The 22,724-nt window shown below is 40.1% G+C and overlaps 1 protein-coding gene across 2 annotated transcripts; it reads left to right on the top strand.

Annotated features, from left to right (window-relative positions):
- Positions 1 to 307: 307 nt before the first annotated feature.
- NIPSNAP2 (nipsnap homolog 2) lies at positions 308 to 22,423 on the top strand. 2 transcript variants are annotated; one of them, XM_044993742.1, is made up of 11 exons: positions 342 to 463; positions 1,109 to 1,135; positions 5,263 to 5,402; positions 5,488 to 5,533; positions 10,097 to 10,191; positions 12,564 to 12,634; positions 13,942 to 14,082; positions 15,275 to 15,306; positions 18,680 to 18,774; positions 19,930 to 20,013; positions 21,069 to 22,423. In XM_044993742.1, the coding sequence occupies exons 1-11, from the start codon at positions 366 to 368 to the stop codon at positions 21,131 to 21,133; spliced, it is 894 nt and encodes a 297-aa protein (XP_044849677.1). In that variant the 5' UTR covers positions 342 to 365; the 3' UTR covers positions 21,134 to 22,423. The 2 variants fall into 2 exon arrangements, with proteins under 2 accessions (XP_044849678.1, XP_044849677.1); XM_044993743.1 differs by lacking the exon at positions 1,109 to 1,135 and having other exon boundaries at positions 308 to 463.
- The last annotated feature ends 301 nt before the right edge of the window (positions 22,424 to 22,724 follow it).

Genomic DNA, 22,724 nt, shown 5'->3' on the forward strand with positions numbered 1-22,724 from the left:
GGCATGAGCCTCAAGGGTCTTGTACTGAGTGGATTAAAACAGGCTTTAACAGATTTGCATGGGGGCAAATGGGGCTCCACCCTAAAATCCCCTCCATCCCCATAGACTGATGCTGCAGGTGCCTGGCTTGATGGGATGTGTTCGGGAGCCATAGGGAGACAGATACCTAGCCCAGCAGCCAAGGGGTTAAAGAGTAGGGTCGGGGGGGTCCCCCTGGACCCCTTTCTCAGAGCGCCAAGCGCCCCTTCATCTGCTGTGGGGCCTGCTCACGCCCCGCTGTCCCCCCGGTGGCCGCCAGCGGGTACTGCAGGCCCGAGTCGTCCTCCCGAGCCCGGGCGAGCTTGGGCGGGGGAGGCCGGAGCAAGATGGCGACCCGAGTGCTGCTGCGGCGGAGCCTGGGGGGAGCCGGCGGGCTGGGCAGGGCAGGGCCTCGCCTCCCGGCCCGCGGCGGCCTGGCCCTCAGGTGAGCACGGGCTCCTCCGGGAGAGCCCCCGGGCCTGCAGTGCGGCGCTGGGGGGCCCGGCCCCCGGGGGGCCCCTCGCTCCCTCCTCCCGGACGGTAAATGGCGCCCCTCTGGCCTGGGGGGCGCGGGCTGCGGGCCCGGGGGCCGGAGCCCCCCGGCGGGGCGGGGCGAGGCGAGGCGGGAGAGGGGCAGCCCCGAGTAGCAGTTCCTAGCCCGGGGTCTCCCGCAAGGTCATGGGCCTCCCCGCTCCGCCTAGGGACAGCCCGCGCCGGGCACCCGCGCCCCCACCTGCACCCCAGCTTGTGCCTCCCCCATGCGGGGCCCCGAGCCGGGCCCGGGAAGCCCGCCCCACAGAGGCACTCTCCGCCTCAGACCCGCCCCACGATCCTGCTTTGGGATCATGCCCACACAACCCCCCCATCCTGGGTTTGAACCTCCCATTCTGCACACACAGGGGCCCCCCATCTGAGACTGGGACCCACCGGGTTACACAACCCCCCTACACACGCACCCCCAGAGGGAAACCCACAAGACATAGTCTAAATATCTGATGTCCCAGGCCCCAACAGGCACCTGTTGGAATGGGTTTGAAGCGTCTGATTTATTTTTATACTTTCCGTTAACTTTGATATTTGTTTAGAACAGAAATCAAAACCTGTTGGCTGAATTTCAGTTAAGTGTGTCTTTCAAATTTTTCTCTCTTTCAGGGGGATGGTGTGAGGGCAAAAATTTAGGATTTGTACTCAACTTGAATATAGGTTTTCAGCTAACAGAAAACTTGATGGAGACGTATTTCCCTGTGTGTTTTTAATCTCATGTAGGCAATTTTTAAAATAAACATTTGCCAGCTGCCTACTGTAGCACTGAGCTTGTACATAGGAAAAGAGAGGTGAAATTGATTAGAAACTGATTAGTCTTTTACTATTTTTCAATGGAAGGGTAATGCCAAAAGTAAAACAGTGAAAAATAAACTTACATTTTCAAAATTCTAACTTTCCATTTGTTACAAGTTACCAATGATGTTTCTAAAATAAGGAAGGTTGTTTTGTTACATTGTTTTAACCTGATAGTGTCCGTTTGAAATCTTGGGTATTGATGATTTTTTCTGGGTTTTTTGTTTGTTTGTTAGTGTTTGTTTTTTAGTTTTTTTTGGAAAACAACATCTACAGGAGCCACTAGCAGTTTGAAAAAATATACACACATTGGCTGATTATTTGCTCTCTATCAAGCCAGTGTGGACACACCATTGCACACTGCAGGTGCGGTTGTAGGCCTTGATCTTGCAAACACTTAGGCATATATGCTTTACTCTGAGTACCTACCAAGGCCCAGTGACTTCAGTGAGATTATTCACATGCTTACAGTTCGGAACATCCATACGTGCTTGTAGGATTGGGACCACAGCTAGCAAAATCAGGCAGTGCCTTAGTAAAAGGACTGATAATGATTCCACGATAGGCTGCCTGTAATGCTGTGAGAAATATGGCCCCCAGAAAACCAAACATTTTATGCTGTGTTGTAAACGCCGTATGCCTACCCTTTATCCATGATGTAAACATATTCTTACCTGCATTAGAGAGATGTTGTCAAGTAACTTTTTCTTAAACCTGTTTTATAATCTGGTGGGACATATTAGGAAACATTCCCAGACAGTAAGGTGAGATTGGAAATAAGGTATAATGTTTAACAATTAGAGTAATTAATCATTGGAATAATTTACCAAGGGTTATGGTGGATTCTCTGTCACTGACAATTTTTACATCAAAATTGGATCTTTTTCTAAAAGATACGCTCTAGGAATTACTTTGGGGAAGTTCTATGGCCTCTGTTATACAGGAGATCAGACTAGATGACCACAATGGTCCCTTCTGGCCTCAGAATCTATGAGTCTGATAGACTGTGGAATGATCTTCCAGTGGGGAATGCCATGGCTTTGAATATTTAAAACTGAACTATACAAAGCACTAATGTTCTACTGCAGGGAATATTTCTGAACTAGTAAAGAGATTAGACCTACCTGGGTCTCTTCTGTCTCTTTCAGAGCTCAGAATAGCAGTCAGGATATCCTTTAAAGAAAATCTATTTCTCTATAGCTGGACTATTTTTGGTGGAATACAGCTCATCTAGGACCAACACACATACTGGAGTTGTAGTAGTAAGACACGAGAAACAGTTCTCAAAGTTTTGCTAACATCAATGATACTGTGTACAAATCTATGCTGATTTTAAGATTAATTAGAAATATAGGAAAGTATCCATTTTTGTCAAATTGTGAGAATTGTTAAGGAAATAAGTTTTACTTCAAACTATTGAGAAGTAAAACTATGGAGAGTTTAAGGGGATGCTGTCAATTTATAATTCATATTGTAAGCATATTTATTATAAATTTGATTATTTCAAATAATTCTAAAAATCCAAGTTCTTTTTCCATTTATATGCTGTTATCTTTTACATTCCGCTACCACTCAACAATTAATATCAACAAAGTCAGTTTTCTTTTGGTTATAGTCAGTTTCTCTTTGAAGTTCTTTAGCACTGCAATCTTTGAATTGACAACAGTGGCGGAAGATGCTTTTGTTTAAAAACAACTGTTTATATTGGAAGATGTTTAAAACAAATTATTGGAAATATACCTGTTGGACCTGAGCTTTTTTAAATGATTTCTCTTCCAAAATTCTAAATGTTGCTCACGTTTTAGTTGATAGTGTTCGTATTTAAAAAAATATTAAGCACTGTAATGTCCTTATAAAATACACCTAGGAATTGAGGACCTCTCTATACTACCAGGATTACATCTAAGTAGTAGTAACTTTCAAAGCAGAGAGATAATCATATTACTTTATAATCTTCAAATACTGTACCTACCTAGTAATATGTCATACAAAGCTGATTTCTTATGGTTGTAGGTTTATTGTATTTGTTTTATTTCAAGGTTTTCGTTATTGTCCCTGACAAACTCTTGAGAAGGTGACTGTTCACCAATAATCATTAAATTGGGCCATAGCTTTAATTTACTAACTTTTATTTTTCAGTTGATTAGTCCTCTGCTGTGAAAATTCACTGTGTACTGATTACTGGCATTTGAATCTAGCCCCAGAAGCTGTAGCTTCTTTGTGTTGAAGGTCACCTCATTCCCAGCTATTCTTTTCTTAGGTGTCACATGTCTTCTTCCTTCCTTCAGCTTGTTGCTTGAATAAGCAATATAAACTATCTCATCATTTTATGCCCCATTATTATTGGGATTTTAAAAATGGGAATTGGGGGGGGGGGGGGTTATGTGTTTTTTAAAGTGAACTGCAAAGGGTTATTTTTCCAAAACCAGTTTTTTTCCAACATTTTTATTTCTGGAACATTTTCAGTCTATTGAGGACCTGAAAGACAGTATCACAGTTGGAAGTTGTAACCTGTCCTATGGATCTCCCAGCCAATAACTAAAATCCTCCAGAATAATTAAGTCTAATTAAATAGTTTCAGATCTTTCCACAATCCTCCAGGAAATGGGGCGAAGCTGCAAGCAAATGCTTCTAACGGGTCGGGAGGAAGGAAAATATTGTAAGATCAAGGCCACCTTTATATATTATAAAGACGAAGCAGTAAAAACTAGAATCTTTTTTGTTTGCTGTTCACTTGAACAAAATATTATTTGTATTGGCGTAGATAAAGCCAGTGCACATCATTTGGTGGCTCTAGTGTCTTTCACCACTGAAAAAGGGAAAAAACAGTCCTAATATATTCATACTTTAAGAAGAACCATGTTGTCTGTTGTGATTCTATTGTGTACTGTATTGTTGTATGAAGATAAAAAATAGCATTTTTGCAGAGGTACTTGCAGAAACTAAATTGTTAAACTAGTTAAGCTTTCAGACACTCTATCAAAGTCAACTAATTTTTAAGTGGGAAAAACTGTAAATATTGAACAAAGAAAATGAATTTGAATCCTGAACATTATAATGGCTACTGTTCAAAAATTAAAATCTATGCAGGCTCCTTGATGTCTAATGCCACTCTAATCTATTCCCAAAGTAGAGTATGCTGTAACCTGCATTTCTTCTCTTCCATGATGCTTCCTTGAAATCTATTTCAGTGAACACAGGAACACGTGGCATTTACTGTGCCATTCACAGTAAACAAAGCAATGTTTGCACACTGTCTTTTCTCGTGCACGTGCACTAGGGTTCATTTTTGACCTCAGGTTTCTGGGAGGACGTAGATATCCTGCTTGAGCAAAGAGAGTTTAAGAGAGAAAAAAATATTTAGTGGCTTACATTCTCTGCTCTTACAGAGCGCTAATCAATGCAGGAGCAGGGCACGGAAGCAAAAGTGGTTTTATGCCTCACAATGTTTTGGGGTTGGCTTAAAACCTGATATAAATTGTCTTTACTAGCAATGTTAAAGCGCTGCCGTGGCTGCGAGAGAGGTCTCCCAGCGCTGTAAAAAAAAAAACCACCCCCGTGAAGTGAGTAGCTCCCAGTGCTGGTGCATTTGTCTACACTGCCACTTTACAGCGCTGAAACTTGCAGCGCTCAAGGCGGTGTTTCTTCAGCACAAGGGGTGCAAGTCGGGTAGTGTAGCTGCACCACTTCTGTGCCGTCCCGGGAAGCCTTTTCAATAGGTGTATACCTTGCTGGGTAAACATTGTCCCTTTACACTTCTGGAGAGTGAGGTCCTGGGAAGACTTAGCATCATTCCTCTGTATACGTTACCATAGTATGTTAAACTTGATCTTGACTGACTTTCCTCCTGTCTGTGCATTTTTAATAAACATTCGGTGACAATGTAATGTATCCATTGATGTGTAGGGGGCTGGCATCATCAACTAACAGAGCAGGTGAAGACAGCTGGTTAAAATCACTCTTTGTTCGCAAAGTGGATCCAAGGAAAGATGCTCACTCCAATCTACTAGCCAAAAAGGAGACCAGCAGTCTGTATAAAATACAGTGTGGGTGATATTTTTATATTGAACATTTCCTTTTATCTTATTTTCTTTTAGCTACTACATTTATCCTTGAATTTTATTGTTTCAGTTCACAATGTAAAGCCAGAATACCTAGATGCCTACAACAAACTTTGGTAAGTTCATATATTATACTTTGTGGTTTTCAACATGTGAATCTGAGCAATGGGATTCTGTAAATTGGCTGGTGTGTGATTTTTTTTATTTGGGAAGAAGAGAATTATTGTGAATAAACCATTTATTCTTAGAGACAGTTGGCACAGATGCTTCTTTCCAGTTCCCCTACTACTGCTCCTTTTTTGGGGTGTTCCTTCACTGTTGGGAAACATGAGCCTCCCATGTTGCAAAAAAATGCTGTTTTTAGGGTGTATATGAGAGGGATCCAGGTGCACGTTTCTTCCCTCCCCTAGTTGTCATAAGGCTGCTGCAGCCTTTTTAGGCAGATACAGTGGAGTCGCATCATAGGCGCATTTAACTTACACAATTTTAACTATATGCGCTTGGCAAAACAAAAAAAAATGAGAAAAATAACAATTTAAATACTGTACCTGTAGTGCGGGCAATTCCGCCCGCCATTGCCCTCAATGAGCATTTGACTATACGCGATTGTTGCCTCACGCGCTGACTTCAGAACCTAACCCCTGCATAAGATGCAACTCCTCTGTACTGCTGTCCCCGTTAGCCCTTCCTTCAGCTACAGTGTAAGAATCTACCTGGTGGGAGTTCTGTCTACAAAGTGGAAGAAAAGAGAGGGTCACTTGAGAGGGGCCACTAAATATCAAATATAAAATGGAAGTAAAAGCTTTGAGGGAGGGGATAAAACCCCAAGATTTGACATTGACGCACCCTGATGTTTCCATGAAAAGTGACATTATTGAGAGCCATACATTAAGAGGTATTGTGAATCCTTATGTGGGCTGGATCTGCAGTGAATTTTACCCACAGGGCCGTTATATAGGATTTCCAAAAACTCTTTTGCTGAAGAAAAATAAGTATCAATATTTATGTTTTTTAATGTACTGTACTAATTTAAACACCAGTTACAGAAATGGAAATTCTGATTTATCTGTATATTTGCTGCATTAGAGCTGTAGCCATTACACTTTGAAAGAGCTAAACACTCAAGTTGGGAAACATGAGCCTCCCATGTTGCAAAATGGCAGTTCGTTCTCATTGACACTGATCATTTAAGAGAGGGTATCAATTAAATAAAACAATACTGGTTGCATTATCCTAAAACAATGTTCTAAGTGTGGTTTATTGGCTAGAACCATAGGCTGGAGGTCACAGCTCCTGACTTCAGTTCTCAAGAGCGTTCATGACCCTCCATGTAACCATGAGTAGGTTACCTGACCTCTGTGTGCCTCCATTTACTCATCTCTAAAATGGGAATAATACATGGCTACCTTACAAGGATTCTTCTAGGGTTCATAAATTAATGTTTGTAAAGTGCTTTGATTTGCTTTGGATAAAATCACTATTATATCTCTAGTACGGTATGAATGATCCTTTGTTAAAATGCCCAAAGTAGAAAGAATGTACTGGGGGGGACAGTTTTCTTCATTTAAATTAAACAAAGGTTCTTCTTGTGTTGCAAATTGGGGAAATCTTTAAAAAGTAGTTTCCACTGTAATCTTTTTTCCTCTCATGACTGAAAAAAGAAAAGCATACCTGGAGAAGAGAAAATCACTTTCAACCAGCTCAGTATAAATGTGTATAATTATATGAGGTAGGGAAGTGGAGAAATGGCACTGCTTCATCAGATAAATACATGTTAAGTCAAAGCAGAGATGTTTATTTTCAAGGAAAGGTACAGGGACAGTGATAGCAATCTACTGAAAGCTATAGTATTTGATTTGGTCTTTCCAAACCAAAGTCGGCCTAAATATTCAAGTAGAAAGGAGAGAATTGGGTCCATTTTAAGAATGGAGGGATGAAAACCTGAAGCTTCCCTGAACTTCCCTCAGTATCCCCAAAAATTCAGCTTGAGCAATCCGAGTCCTTGTTACATACTGCCAACTCAGGGTGATAAAGATTAGCCATCATGAATCTTGGCATCCTGACTTCACCAACAGGGAGGAATTGGTAGCGGATCCCAAGGTGGAAGGCAATTTGGGTGAAAGCGATCATGAAATGATAGATGTCATGATTCTAAGGAAAGGAAAGACGGGAGCAACAGAATAAGGACAATGGACTTCAAAAATGCAGATTTTGACAAACTTAGAGAAATGGTATGTAAGGTTCAGTGGGAAGAAAATCTAAGGGTAAGAGTTGTTCAGGAGAGCTGGGAGTTTCTCAAGGAGGCAATATTAAAGGCACAACTGCAAACTATCCTGATGCAAAGAGAAGATAGGAACAATAGGAAGAGGTCAATGTGGTTTTATCAGGAGCTCTTTAATGACCTGAAAATCAAAACGGAATCCTACAAAAAGTGGAAACATGGATGAGTTGATAAGGAGGAGTACAAAAGAACATTGCAAGCACCAAGGGACATAATCAGAAAGATTAAGGCACAAAATAAGTTACAACTAGCAAGGGACATAAAAGGCAATAAGAAAAGGTTCTATAAGTACGTTAGGAGTGAGAGAAAGATGAACCAAAGTGTAAATCCACTACTTAGTGGGAAGGAGAGTTAAGAATGGATGACATCAAAGAAAGCTGAGGTGTTTAATGCCTATTTTACCTCAGTCCTCGCTAATAAGGTTACCAGTGACCAGATACTTAACCTAATATTAACAGGGGGTAAGGTGCACAAGCCTGCATTATGAAAGAACGGGTTAAAGAATGTTTAGACAAGTTAAATGGATTCAAGTCAGCAGGTTCTGATGAAATTCACCCTGAGGTACTTAAGGAACTAACTGAAGCAATCTCAGAACCATTAGCAATTATCTTTGAGAACTCATGGAGGATGAGTGAGGTCTCCGAGGACTGGAGAAGAGCAAACAGAGTACCTGTCTTTAGAAAGGGGAACAAAGAGGACTTGGGCAATTATAGACCAATCAGCCTAACATCAATAGGTGGAAAGATACTGGAAGAAATTATTAAACAATCAGTTTGTAAGCACCTAGAGGATAACAGGGTTATAAGGAATAGCCAGCATGAATAGAATAGACTTCCTAGGGAGGTCGTGAAGGTTTTAAAAGCAGATTGGACAAACACCTGTCAGGAATGGTCTAGTCTAGTTTACTTGGTCCTGCCTCAGCACAGGAACCTGGACTTGATGACATCTTCCAGCCCTACATTTTTATGACTATGAATTAATAGAAAAAGTGTTATCTGTCTTTGTTCTACTAATTCATGAACCTTCAGAGATAGGGGGCTCCATTCTGAAGTTTTGAGAGCCAATTTGGACTTCCAATAATAAAAGGCAAAAAGGTGGTGCTCATACTTATGAATGAATCAGGTGAGATTCTTTCTAATCTAGAGCAAAAACTAGCTTTTAGTTTTATTGTAGTAATAATAATTTACATTTCTGTTGCAACTGCTATCCTAGGATCTCATTATACTTCACAAACATAAGTTGTTAAAAACTCCCAGCTCCTCTGTGAGATCAGTGTATAGTATTATTCCTGTTATGCAGATGGAGAAATTGAGGCACAAATGATAATGAGATTTGCTCAAGGTCACATGGAAGGTCAGTGGCAGAGCTAAGAATAAAACCCAGGTCTTCCAACTCTGAATGCTGTTCATTACACATAAGACTATTCTTCTTCCCTATTTATTATGGTACATAGAATCAGTGGCTGCTAGCCAGAATGCTCAGCAATAAAGAGAAAATTCAGCTAGTCTGAAACAACCTTATTCACCAAAGTACAGTAGAGTGAAATCTGTCTTAAACAACCATGCAAGAAACCAGGGGTTGCTCAAGACAAGGTTGCACATAGGAGATGGATTTTAGGCAGCTTTTGCTGTGTACATTGTGCTTTAATGGATAAATTAGTTTCAGACTGGGTCTGCTTTCTGATCTGTTCAGTAATGCTACAGCAAGCAGCCATCACTTGACTTTATTCATGTCCATCAGACAAAGTGATTGATTATCTTCATCTGTGTGGCATAATAGAAATGTCAGTTATAGAACTTTAGTGCTGGAGACAAATGATCCTTTCCCATCTCTGTGTCTTACCATTGCTGCTAACAAAAGAAAACTTTTTAAGTTGTTCCTGAACCAAGTCATGCAGGTGTTTTGCACACCCTCAGATTGGGACATCTTGCTAATATATCAGGTAACCTTACATGTTTTGTGGGTTCACATCAAAAGACTTGATGTATCATGCTGTGTATTAGACATAGAATATCAGGGTTGGAAGGGACCTCAGGAGGTCATCTAGTCCAACCCCCTGCTCAAAACAGGACCAATCCCCAGAGAAATTTTTGCCCCAAATGGCCCCCTCAAGGATTGAACTCAGAACCCTCTGTTTAGCAGGCCAATGCTCAAACCACTGAGCTATCCCTCCACCTACAGTTGGTTATGCTTAAGTTTATATAGAGAGAGTTGTAGTGATCGGTTTTTCCTGCATACAGCAGGTTTTTGTATTTCTGCTTTCTCTTCTGAAAAATGAAGTTTGTGAATGTTCATACTATAATGAACATGTGGTGGCATAATTATGAGTTGTTATGCATATCAAATGTAGCCTCCCTGAAGGAAATGCAACATAGTGTCTGTATTCCTTGTTTTTAAGTCAAGAGGTGCTGCCAAAGATTCATGAAGAAAAACACTACCCGTGTGCACTGGTGGGGACTTGGAACACGTGGTACGGAGAGCAAGATCAGGCTGGTAGGAGATAGAAGTACAACAGAATGTAAAACCGTACAAGTGAAATGTGTGCTTGGCAGGTTGCTTTTTAAGTCCTCGCTGTGCATAAACCTTTAACAGTGTACTTCAGGATATGGGCTGTTGATTACATAAAATAATTGGTTAATGATTGTTAACTTTAAAATGGCTTGGTTTTTATCACATTGAGTTTGATACTGAAGTGTTGATTCATAAAATGGGCTTGTTCAGGCAGCACTAATCTAATACTCTCTTTCAAACATATTTGTATACTTATGTTAATACACTTTTACCTCGTCTCAATGAGAGAGTGACAGTACATGGTAAGCCCCTTCCTCTTGTTCCTGCATATTTTTGCACCTGCATACCGTTTGTGCCTGCATTATTTTGCAGGCACAGATCACACTTCTGAAAATTTAGGCTTAAAAGGTGTACTGAGATAGAATTCAGCTTGTGTTAGCCAGTTTAAAAGCTTAACTTTGACTTTCCGTGTCCTATTATAATTGTTCTGCATGGCACTGTTAAGCAACGTTGATGTTATCACAAAATGTTATGGAACTATTGTCTCCCAGCCAATTGGGTCCTATACGATACCCTAGATATCTCTTCCTTAAACAGACAGTGTCCAGTAATTCAAGATCAAAATGTAATCTTCCTTCAAATTCAACGAGGAGTCCGGTGGCACCTTAAAGACTAACAGATTTATTGGGTATAAGTTTTTGTGGGTAAAAACCCATTTCTTCAGATGCATTCCTTCAAATTATTGAAAATATGCTATATAACTACAAAGTGTTACATCATTGTTATAATCTGGTATAGGGAGACATTGAAATGATAAGTGGCTTTTAAAACAGTCCCTGCTCTCTGAGAAGTTAGAGTATTGCAGCAGTCCTCATTTTGTGGGAACCACATAATCAGCATGCTGCGCTCTTATTAGTTCTGCAGCAGACACACACTGTTGCCGAAGCTATCCTACTATCAATGCTGCTGCTTCAACTACAAGAGCATATACGTGCATACAATGTGCATGTTAATTTCAGCTGTGTTCGCTGAATATAATTATAATATTAGCATTGGCCAAAGGCAGGAGCAGCACCCTTGGCAGAATTCGGGGGTGGGGGGCGGCATTTTGTGCGCACCCCACGGGGCACGCGGGAGCTTATGGTTCTGCTCCCATCGCGCCGCCGAAGAAGGACCCTCCGCCGAAATGCCGCAGGCGACAGCGGCAGTCATTGCCGAAACGTCGGCGGTAGCTCAATTGCCTGCTGCTGTTTTCCATGGCACGTCGGCGGAGGGTCCTGTTTCGGCGGCACAACGGGAGCGGAACCTGAAGCTCCCGCGCGCCCTGTGGGGAGCGTGCAAAATGCCGCCCCCCGAATCCTGGCGCCGTAGGTGATCGCCTAGGGTCGCCTAATGGGAGCACCGGCTCTGGCCAAAGGTGAGAGGATATCTGTAGACAGAGCTTTGTCAGTTTGTAAGAGAGTATTTTTAAAAATGAAGGGAATGTTGAGGTACGGAGGGGAATAAACCTAAAATATTGCTTGACAGTTAATTCAGAAGCATACTGACAGAGAATGTCCATGCAGTCATTTCCAAAGCAGCATTAACTAGTTCAGAGGAAGCCATGCCCACCCCGTCTCCGTTGGAGGAAAGGTAGCTTTTCTGGGTCTTTGAGGGCAGATGGAAGAAAAGAGGGTGGGAATGGGAATCTCAGTATTTTAATATTGCTAGTCTGAAAGCTTATTAAAAAGTCTTGTTACACAGAGTACTTAAAGGGCATTGTTAAATTTAGGTAAAAATAGGCATCCATCTTGAAATTATTATTTGATGAGGAAGGTCCTCCTGATTATAAATATTTTAGAGGGTTTGGGTCTCATTTAGTGTACTTTTGAAGGTTGCCTCTTATCGCGGAGCAATAAAAAAATTAACAATGGCATCTATTTTATTTATCCCACAAAAAAGTTTTGTGCTCCTTCTGCTTGAGTAGTTAATTGAAATACAAGTGCCACCTCTGTGCTACTATCAGTTGAAGCTGTGCACCAAGTCATTTTCGGCATAAGACACTGTTTTAAGTTGAAGCTCAACTTTAATTATAGTCACATAAAAGCATCACATCTAAGCAGTATACAGCAAAAGCGCCCTTCAGAAATCTTTGTACATTCTTGCCTTTAGGGTAAATCATCTGTTGCTAGAATAGCAGGGGAAGCCCCTTGTCAAAAAGCAAATGGCTCTACTGTATTGCACTGAGAATGCATTTTGAACATGCTAGCCAGCTTTTACTTTTGTATTATTCTGTAGTGTTAATGACCTTGTTTACATTATGGTGTTTCATGTCTTTTGTCATAAGCCTCTAAAAAGGTCTATTTCTATTTCAGTACATCTCTGGCGGTATGAGGGAGGCTATCCAGCTCTTACTGAGGTCATGAATAAGCTCCGACAAAATAAAGTAAGTCTAAATGAAGACTACATTTTAAACTTTGGCTAGAAATAATAAATGTTTTACTGAGAAATATTTTTCCCAGTGTCGCTAGAGAACATAGGCTAGCAGACAGAGCAAAAGACTAGAAGTTTGGACTCCTATGGTCTATTTCCAGCTCTGTCAGACTAGCTGTGTGACCTTGGACAAGTCACTTCCTCTTTCCGTGCCTCATTGGACCTGTCTGTAAAATGGGGATCTCACACACCTCTCGAGTGCTGAGGTTGAATGTGTTAATGTTTATATAACGTTTTGAGTTCCGTAGGCATAAAACGTTGTAGAAGTGCAAAGTGGTTTTAGTAATTTATATTCTGCTGTTATGAACGGTCTGTGATTCTCAGCTCTTTTGTCAGAGCCTATTTGCTAGCGGGGCATGCCCCCACCACCATGTCCCCTCACATAATGCTTCTCCTTTACTTTGTTCTCTTGTCTTGTCTTCCCCCCCACCCCACCCTCCTGTCTTATTCTCATTATGCCTTTTTACATGACTTTTGCAGATACTCTTCCTCTCCCCTCCCCATTTTCCCACTTATTTGAAGGTCTCATGCTGGGGGCTGGAGGTATCTTTTGGTGCCCAGGCTATACTTACTACAATGGGAGCAGAAAAGTGATGCTCGAGCTGGCAGGCTGCTGTGTGAGCCTTCAGCACTGTACATGTGAGCTGCTGCCACAGCCAGTGACCTTAGGTGCTGTGTGGAAGCATGGAAGAATGCCCACTAGCTTTTAATGAGCTACCTGCTTCTTTACATGCAAACGCATCAGCCTGTTTGCTGTATTTGGGGATGATATAGATCTGGAGGCCAACATCTTTCCTCACCCACTCTGATTCTCTCCTCTGCCCCACACACCCACTTTAACTAATCTGGCACCAGCCCAGGTTGAAAAACAATGAATTACATTCTTCAGGATACTGTCAGTGGCCATTCAGAACACACACAATCTAATTGTCAGTTAAAGCATTATTGTCATGAAGCCACTCAGTACAGCCTGTGTAGAAAATAGCTCCTCTGGATTTTACTTACCTAGCTTGGCATTAATAAAACAGCTCACACCCAAACTGCCCAGTACAAAAAATGTTAATAGAGACTGTGATGTGTAAACACACTGATTGATACTTTCAAAGCTGCCTAAGGAATTTGGATACTATTAAATTCAATGGGAACTGGGTGTACAGATCCCCAAGGTGGTTTTGAAAATTTCAATCACTATGTTCTATAGAAGAGTAGAATTTGTTAATGTAACATATTAAAGTTTGATGATGACTGTTTATTTTTAAGGAATTCACGGAGTTTCGCAAAGAAAGGGGTAACATGCTTCTCTCTCGCAAGAACCAGCTTCTGTTGGAATTTAGTTTCTGGAATGAACCTGTTCCCAGGGAGGGTCCTAATATTTATGAACTGAGATCTTATCAACTTAGAGTAAGTGTCAAATATTTTTTCTTGCGTGAATGATTAAAAATTGAAAATATGCAACACACGGGTACAATAAAACACAGACCTCCTTAAAAATAAACTAAGGATCTAGTCTTATTCCTATTGAAGTCAATGGCAAAAGTGTTTCTGGCTTCAGTGTGTGCAGAATCCAGCTGTAAAGACTGGATCCGACAAGGTGCTGGCCACTTCCTGAGAAGTGCTGAGCACCCTTGACTCTCATTGAAATGCACACACACTCATGCAAGAGACTGAAAGAAAATATTATAGCTGTACAGTGTAATTGCAAATGAATATACAGTCATAATTTTAAGCACTTAAAGGAATCAATGTATTTGATAAATGATGGAATTTTTCAAATGGAAATGCTGTGAGAATGGAAACCTGTGTAGTAATGATGCCTGAAATCTCAATGTTCTATATTATAACACGTACGTGAAGATGAAGGAGCTCAAGAAAGCATCGCTGACATTTGTGGCTATGTCACTATCTTGTTTAAAACCATTTTTGTTCCCCTTTGTCATTAGTGCATCATAAGCGCTACAATAATACAAGTAATCGATGATGATGATAATGGATCTCAATAGCTCTAGGCTCATGCCATTGTATTTTTCATTTTTTCCTCCCTTCAGATTAGTGAAAATTAAACAGTGCTCAGTTTGTCAGAAAAGACATGCTAAAAATATATTATTGTTGGAAGCACTGTTAAAAACCTGTAATAATGCCAGCAGGCAGGAGTGGGGACTTGAGCAGCTGGCATGGTCTGTCAATCCTGAACAATTATATTCTAAAAATATTTGAAAAGTCAAATCTCAGTTTCTTACCTTTTACATTTAAGGACCCTGCAGAGGCAGCATGCACAGCCTCTCAGGGGAAAGAAGTGCCTTCTGTCACTCAAGGGACTCCTTTAGTTGGTTAATGTGGCATGTTAACAGACTCAAAATGGGAGCCCTGTAAATCTTAACTTGGACAGAAGATTGATGGCCATAACGTGGTGCTTAGATCACGCTACAGGCTTATCACTGTCAGTTTGTGAAATATGGAAGGAAGACCCTCCCCCCCTTATATTTTTGCTTCATATAATTTCACATTTGTCAGATCCATTTTCAAAAATATGCCGCAGAACTGTCCCAATACTCTAGTTTTCTTTAAAATACTAGACACTTTCTTCTTCTTTCAGCCTGGAACAATGATTGAATGGGGCAACTACTGGTAAGTGTATTTCACCATGTTGTGTGCTGTAATTTAAGTTTATTAATTACATTTCATAGTTTAAAACAGGGGTCGGCAACCTTTCAGAAGTGCTGTGCCGAGTCTTCATTTATTCACTCTAATTTAAGGTTTTGCATGCCAGTAATACATTTTAACGTTTTTAGAAGGTCTCTTTCTATAAGACTATAATATATAATTAAACTATTGTTGTATGTAAAGTAAATAAGGTTTTTAAAATGTAAAGGAAGCATCATTTAAAATTTAAATTAAAATGCAGAGCCCCCCGGACCGGTGACCAGGACCCGGGCAGTGTGAGTGCCACTGAAAAGCAGCTCGCATGCTGCCTTTGGCACCCATGCCATAGGTTGCCTACCCCTGGTTTAAAACCATATAGGTGGAGATGGTCGAATAATCCCTACACCCTTCCAGATACACAGAGCTAATGAGCTGCTCCTGGTCCTACACAGCTCTGACAAATTAGTTATTTTATTTTGCCTTTCTGGGAAGGAAAGGGAGTGCCTCCATGAACAATGCTGGGATCTCTCTTGTTTGTTGTCATTTTAAAAGCCATCATTCTTTTGAGAAGTAAATAATACTTAACACTTCTATCACATTTTTCATCCTTAAAGCATTTAGATATTAATCTTCACAACAACTGTGTGAGGAAGGGAAGTATTATCCTAATTTTACTATGGAAGATTCTGAGGTACAGATTGGGGAAGAAATTTTCCCAAGAACACATAGTGAGCGGATGTCAGAGCCAAGATTAAAACTAGATTATTTTGCTTGCTGTCCTATGTTCGGTCTACTTTCCCAATCAGTCTCCTCAGGGACAGTACCAATGTTACTGACTTGGTGCCTGATCCTGCTGCATTGAGGTTAATGGAAATTTTGCTGTTGACTTAGGTAAGAGCAGGCTCAGACTCTTGGCAAGAGTAGATATCTGTAGAAGGGACACCATCATTCTTCTAATACACCTGGGCACTACTGGCATTGGGTTTCTTTCACAGCTACAAAATGAATGACCGTCCTCTACCACTAAGAATCTCACCTAGTCTCACTTGTACATCTCTGCTGGCTAAACTCTTGCCCGTCCTGCTCATGTTTGTCCATAGTAGTGTGATCAAAACAGATAAAGACCTTTACACAAAGAGACTATGTTTCCCAGCTTTCCATATGTCTGTTTCCTGAGAACTTCTTTCAGAACACCTTGAGATTTCCCCTGTTTTTTACTTCATCTATCAAAATGTTCAGGTTTCTTATCATTTAAAAAATGTTTAAAACATACTGCTAAGATATTTTGTATGTCCCTGCTTCGTCCTTCCCACAGTGAGTGTGTGTAACACGCCAACAGTTGTTCAAAACCAAAGCTTGTTATAACTTGTCATGTGCCAAAGTTGCAGTAATAAGGCCAATGATCCAGCCTAATTAGTGCAAAACTGCAAAACCCCTCAAGAAATAGGGGTTGGGGGTGGGGCAATGGTCTCTCTGCTGTTTCCCTTTTCTCTAAAATTGCCAGACCCACATGGAGGAGGGAAAATAGGTATGGAAGAACACAGGGGGAAGAGGCAGAACTTTCCTTTGGTTTTTCTGTTGCCCCAGATGGAACTCTTCTAGCTCAGGTGGAACAGATCAAAGACAGGCACCAAAAGGCAGAAGACTTGAGTATTTGCCGCAATTTTTTTTCTGATCATCAAAAACATGCTGCTTGTTTTTTTTTATCTGAAAATATGGTCACCTAACTCCTAACCCATTGGCCAATTCTCCAACGTTACCATCCTTCTGGTTTGACTAGTACACAATACAAGACATTGGCAGCGGTAAGGTGGTGGTAGTTTTAATTTACAAGGAAGGATTTTTTTCTTTTCCCAAAAAATTAAGGCGTATCAAGAGTCTAATAATTTATGTGTGTTGCTGCTTCTGGAAGTCATGCATTTGAAGGATTGTCAATAGAAATAGCATGCTGTGAGAGGCCTTTGTAGATTCGATTTAATTGGAATTAAATGTAGTCTCAGAGCTTTCATTTTGCTTTGTAACCTAGAGCCAACTTCTGTGGGTAGAGGGTGCCCAGACTGAGGAGTGCATGCTAGAGTCTTCCACGAGCCATGCTTCCTATGGCACAGGGGCAGTCGAGAAAGCAGTGGAAAGTGCTTGGCTTCAGCAGGTTTTGGATACTGAGTCACTTGCTAGTTTTATTAGGGACAAATTCTCCCCCTTCTCACTTGGTGTTTTCTGTTCCCTATGCTGGGTATACCTGACTAAGGCCAGATGTCCTGACTGCCTTCTGGGCAATGCAGTACTGTATTGCAGAATTCATGGCAATGCATTGTTTTCGCTAGAAAGTACTGCCCTTGGAAACTCAGAGGGTTAACTATTTAACACTATGTTGATCATTCTTGGTTTCCTCAGCATCAAAGTTAGAGATACGATTTTTATAATACCAAACCTTAGATTTTTATCTTTTTAAAATAAAACTCATTTTAAAATCCTACTGACTATCACATTTATATTTTGATATATAGGTAAAAATGTTTGTCTCCTCTTCAGTATATACTCCAGATTTTTATCTTGTTTAATACCAGTATAAGTTCCTTGCATTTACATTAGCTAAATCCAAGCAATTCTAATGAATTAAGGTTGCATGATTGTGAGTATTTACAGTTGTTTTGAATAAGAATGAAGACTTGAGTTTTCAAACAGCATAATGTGCATCAAGATAATTTGTTTAATTTCAATAATTTGCCAGTAAATTTGGTTTCATTCTATTATTGGGGAGGTACACATTCAGATACATTTGAGTTGGCAACAGATCCACTTTAGAAAATGTAGCAGCTTCTAGTTGAGTTAAGTTTAAAATTAGGTGTGGGGCATCATGTGATGCAACTGCCTGAGAAAGATGCATGCGTATAAGAACTTTGCATTCCAGTAACGTAAAATCCATGTGTGAAAGACAATACATTCACAAATAGCATATCTTCCTGATATGACTAACACTCAAAAGTAGTATAAAGTTGGCAGGTAGGAGGATACCGTTTTGGAAGCATCTTTTGATAAACCTTTAGAAATGTCTTGCCATTTTAAACCATAACAATGATTATCATACTGGCTCCAAAATTAAAGTTGAAGACTAGAAAATGATCAGTATGGAATCTAATAAAGGGGTGTCTCTCCAATGTTAATGTGGCTTAACAAGTTCTATTTTAATTGCTTATTGCTGGGAATCGGGTTGTATTTTTGTTTTTTACATCTGGAATCTGCTGCAAAATCGTTTAACATTTGAGATGGTGTTAATTGTAACTCTGCTTTCCTTCCAATCACCACTTGTTTCCTGTGCCCATCTACTGTTTCTAGAGGTTCCATTTGTCTCTTGTAGGGCTCGTGCTATTCGTTTCCGACAGGACAATAATGAAGCAGTTGGAGGATTTTTCTCACAAATCGGACAGTTATATATGGTTCATCATCTTTGGGGTAGGCTTCTTTGTTTTCTGCTACACTCACTCCTCTGTCACTATACTGAATAGGTCCTTAAAACAAGGACCTATTCCGTTTGGGATAACGAGATATGTGGACTAGAGAGAGAACCATGTGAATTGCATTTTGATATCAGCAAGGGTTTTTTAATTGATTTTTCAGTTTTAGTTGCCAAAGTTAAAAGCACAAAATAAACATTTCCTTGTCCTTTTGTAATTTCTATGAGAAGTTACAGTAAGGCATCACAAACCTTTCTTATCAGAGTCTTACTGTTTGCTTCAAGTAAAGTGAACATAATGAGTTCAGTCCTGCAGTTTCTTCCCTCAGGCCAAGTTCACACTGAAATTAGTGATCAAAGATTTAATTTCTAAGGGTCAAATAATACCTTCCTACAGGGAAGGAAAAATCAAGTATCTCCTCAGGTTACCACCGTCTGCTCCCCTCACAGCAGAGAGAGTTGAACATTTATTTATTTGCAGTGGCACCCACTGTGTGCTAGGTGGTTTCCAGACAGTTCAGGAGGACAGGCCTCTTCAGAGAAGCTCACAATCGAACAACTGCATTGAGGAAACATGCGCTGCGGCCTTCAGACCTCAAGGATATCCACAGGAAACTGGATTCCAACACCATGGATCCTAGAGCACCCATGCAGAGATCCAGCCCCAGTGTGCTGCATTATCTGTCTAATCTATTTCTAATGCAGCTATAATTTTGGTATCAAGGCCCTTTCTGCCTCTGGCATCCCTTGCCACACTTGCATCTTACTTCCATTTGAAAGGAGATAGTCAGCATGGGAGCTTAATGTTCCAATGACCTACAGTGACTTCTACCAACCTTCCTAGCAATACTTACAGCTAGGACTCCACATGCAGCAAAACCCAGGGAGCACCAGCCATGTGATATTCACATGGAATGGCTCCCATATATGCTGTAGACCTACCTTTTTGCTCTCTCTGCCTTCTCCCTTTCCACTGGTCTTGGAGCTTTTTCTTTGTATACGGAGGAGCATCTGAAGCTAACTTTTTTTTTTCTTTTTCTTCCAAATGATTGCAGCCTCTTAACCACAGAATTAAATATTTTAAATCATGATAGTTATGGACAGCAGAACATTGACTTAGTACTAAATTTTGTGTGCATACTTTTTTCCTCTAGCTTACAAAGACCTCCAGTCCAGAGAAGATACAAGAAATTCTGCATGGAATAAACATGGCTGGGATGAACTAGTATATTATACAGGTAAGAGCTGAACTAAATTGGAATGGGCCATGGAGTAAACTTTTTTTTTTTAATGGACAGAGATGCCACCATGATTGTTTCAGTAAGTTACACTGTCATAAATGCAGCAAAGAATCCTGTGGCACCTTATAGACTAACAGACGTTTTGCAGCATGAGCTTTCGTGGGTGAATACCCACTTCTTCAGATGCAACATGTTGCATCTGAAGAAGTGGGTATTCACCCACGAAAGCTCATGCTGCAAAACGTCTGTTAGTCTATAAGGTGCCACAGGATTCTTTGCTGCTTTTACAGATCCAGACTAACACGGCTACCCCTCTGATACTTGACTGTCATAAATGTTTTGTTTTGCTGGTATGTTCATCAGTTACAAAGTCAATTGTTTAAATAATCTGTTTTCAGTTTTTGTAAATGTCAGCAAACTGATGTAGTTGCTGTATAAATGTTTGTATTAAAACACATTTGTACCAAAGAACATCTACTAAAGGAATAGATCTGTTCAAAGATTTAATTTTCTGTGCACAAAAACTTATACAGTAAATAGTGAAATATATCTTTAAAAGAATCCATTAGGTTTTCTTTGTAACAGGCTATAATGTGAAACATTGGGGCCCTGTGAAATAAATTCCTCTAAAGAGGGAAAGTAGACTTTGGAGCCAGGATCCAGGAGACCTTTGATATCAGAAACAGCTTTCATAACAAATCTGGCATGTAGGCTATGCTAAATATTTCAAATGTTGTTCCATCAAAGTACAATGGAAATATTACAGTACAAATTGCAAGCTAACCTTAAATCTTGCTGAAAAGCAACAGGTGTTTTTGTCTTCAAAACCCTTAGTGCAAATTTAAAAACGATTAAATAATTTTGTTTTTTTCACCTCCTCTCAAAACTACTATTCTTCAGTGACAGGGAGAAGGGGTGGTTGGTGATTAGTAAAGAGTTGACATGCACTGACTAATAGAGTAGTTTGATGAAAGCGGTGCTCCAAGATGAGTGTGCAGAATTACTAATGGGATCTTTATTAGTAAATGAGAGCCTGTCTTTCCTCTTTTCAGTGCCACTTATTCAGGAAATGGAGTCCAGAATCATGATACCATTGAAGATCTCTCCACTTCAGTAAAGTTATTGACTTACCTGTGCCTACATAGATTGAAGTGACAAGTATTTGTCTTAAATTAATTTGATGGCATACATCATATATCATGGTCAAAGAAACATAAAAGTACCGTATTGAGCTTGTCAAAGAAACCTCTTTTCTTCAGAATCTAAAGACTTTGTGCATTTAGAAATGTACCGGGGAAAGAATTGTAGTTTAAGAACTCAAAAGACATACCCAGTTCATCTGTGAAACTGGCCCCTCGAGCTGAGTCTGGCATACAAGTATGTGGCGTGTCCTGATGTGTACTGATGCCCACGCTTCAGTAGCAGCAAAGGGAGAGTTGCACATCTGCCATTTAAAGTCTTGAACTAATGCTGTATTTAAATCCTGGGGAAATTGTTACAGTTCAGGGGGCTTTTGTATAATGGAAAATGTATATTTGATTTGTAGTAATTACCGATTGAAAAATCAGTGTCAGTTGGTTCCCATAAATAGGAGAGATTTAAACAAAGCTTTCTATCTGAGAAATTCATACCATTATATCATTTTTATTGGGAATTGAACCAGTAAGTAATTACGAATTAACAAAGTAGCTGAGAATATTTAAATTATAACGTGCACTAGAATTACTGAACTACTCTCACTTATCAATAAAGTGCAAGTATTAGTGGAAAATTAATTACAAATCAGGTGATAGTTGATGAATGTACAGACAATAGTGGATTCCATTTTGATAAGGCTCTGAAGTAGAAATAAACAAACATCCATCCAGTGTCTAAATCTGGAACTCATTGTATGAAATTATTTAATCAAGCTTTGGGCTGTACGATGTATAGTATTGGAGTAGACATTTGCAAGGAACGCTGGTGTGAAATTTTACAGGCACTCGTGTTTTGTTAATCGTGTATTTCTGACAATAATTCTGCAAGCTAGGAAGAGAGGTTTTGTTTAATAAGCAATCATGACTTCAGATATATGCTTGATCGGATGTTTCACTAACTATACAGTAGGTGCATCTAAAATGATGTGTGATGATGGCGCATGTTGAGTCAATATGATTAGCATAAAGCAATGTATCATTATGTCCAGTTCTGTTTGATTTCACTTTTAGATTAGAGCATATCAACTTTTTAATATCTATAATGACGTGACCATCCTGTAAGTGAAAACAATAATGTCTATTCAAACTAGTTAAAGAATCACTGTAATATATTGTATGTACAAATCACATACTGAATGTCCAGTTTGTACATTTCAATGAGTTTTCTGCAATAACATATCAGTCAATAAAATCCTTTTAATTTTCACATATTACTGGCGCCATATGTTTCCATCCATCTGCGCAGTGTTTGTTATGAAAAAGAGGGGTAGGGGGAATTACACAGTATTTCAGTTTAGATGGCCAACATTGCCATAATGTGCCTTTTTTTCAGAAGCTTATCACTTCCACAAAGACATGCTGTCAGCTGATATTTACATACAATTTCCAAATAAGATGCTAGGTTGTGAAGTGTGTGGTGTTGGGATGTGGAAATGGGAAGTATCCCCACAGCCCAGATCCCTCAATTAGATCTGCTGGTGTGGAGCCCTGCACCCATGTAGAGCCAGCAGA

Source organism: Mauremys mutica, chromosome 19, assembly GCF_020497125.1.
Source record: "Mauremys mutica isolate MM-2020 ecotype Southern chromosome 19, ASM2049712v1, whole genome shotgun sequence".
NCBI lineage: Eukaryota > Metazoa > Chordata > Testudines > Geoemydidae > Mauremys > Mauremys mutica.

Coding starts and splice junctions, on each gene's coding strand:
- NIPSNAP2 (XM_044993742.1), top strand. CDS start 366: ATGGCGACCCGAGTGCTGCTGCGGCGGAGCCTGGGGGGAGCCGGCGGG. Junction 1,136..5,262: donor AACCTGTTGGCTGAATTTCA/GTTAAGTGTGTC, acceptor ATTGATGTGTAG/GGGGCTGGCATCATCAACTA. Junction 5,403..5,487: donor CAGTCTGTATAAAATACAGT/GTGGGTGATATT, acceptor TTATTGTTTCAG/TTCACAATGTAAAGCCAGAA.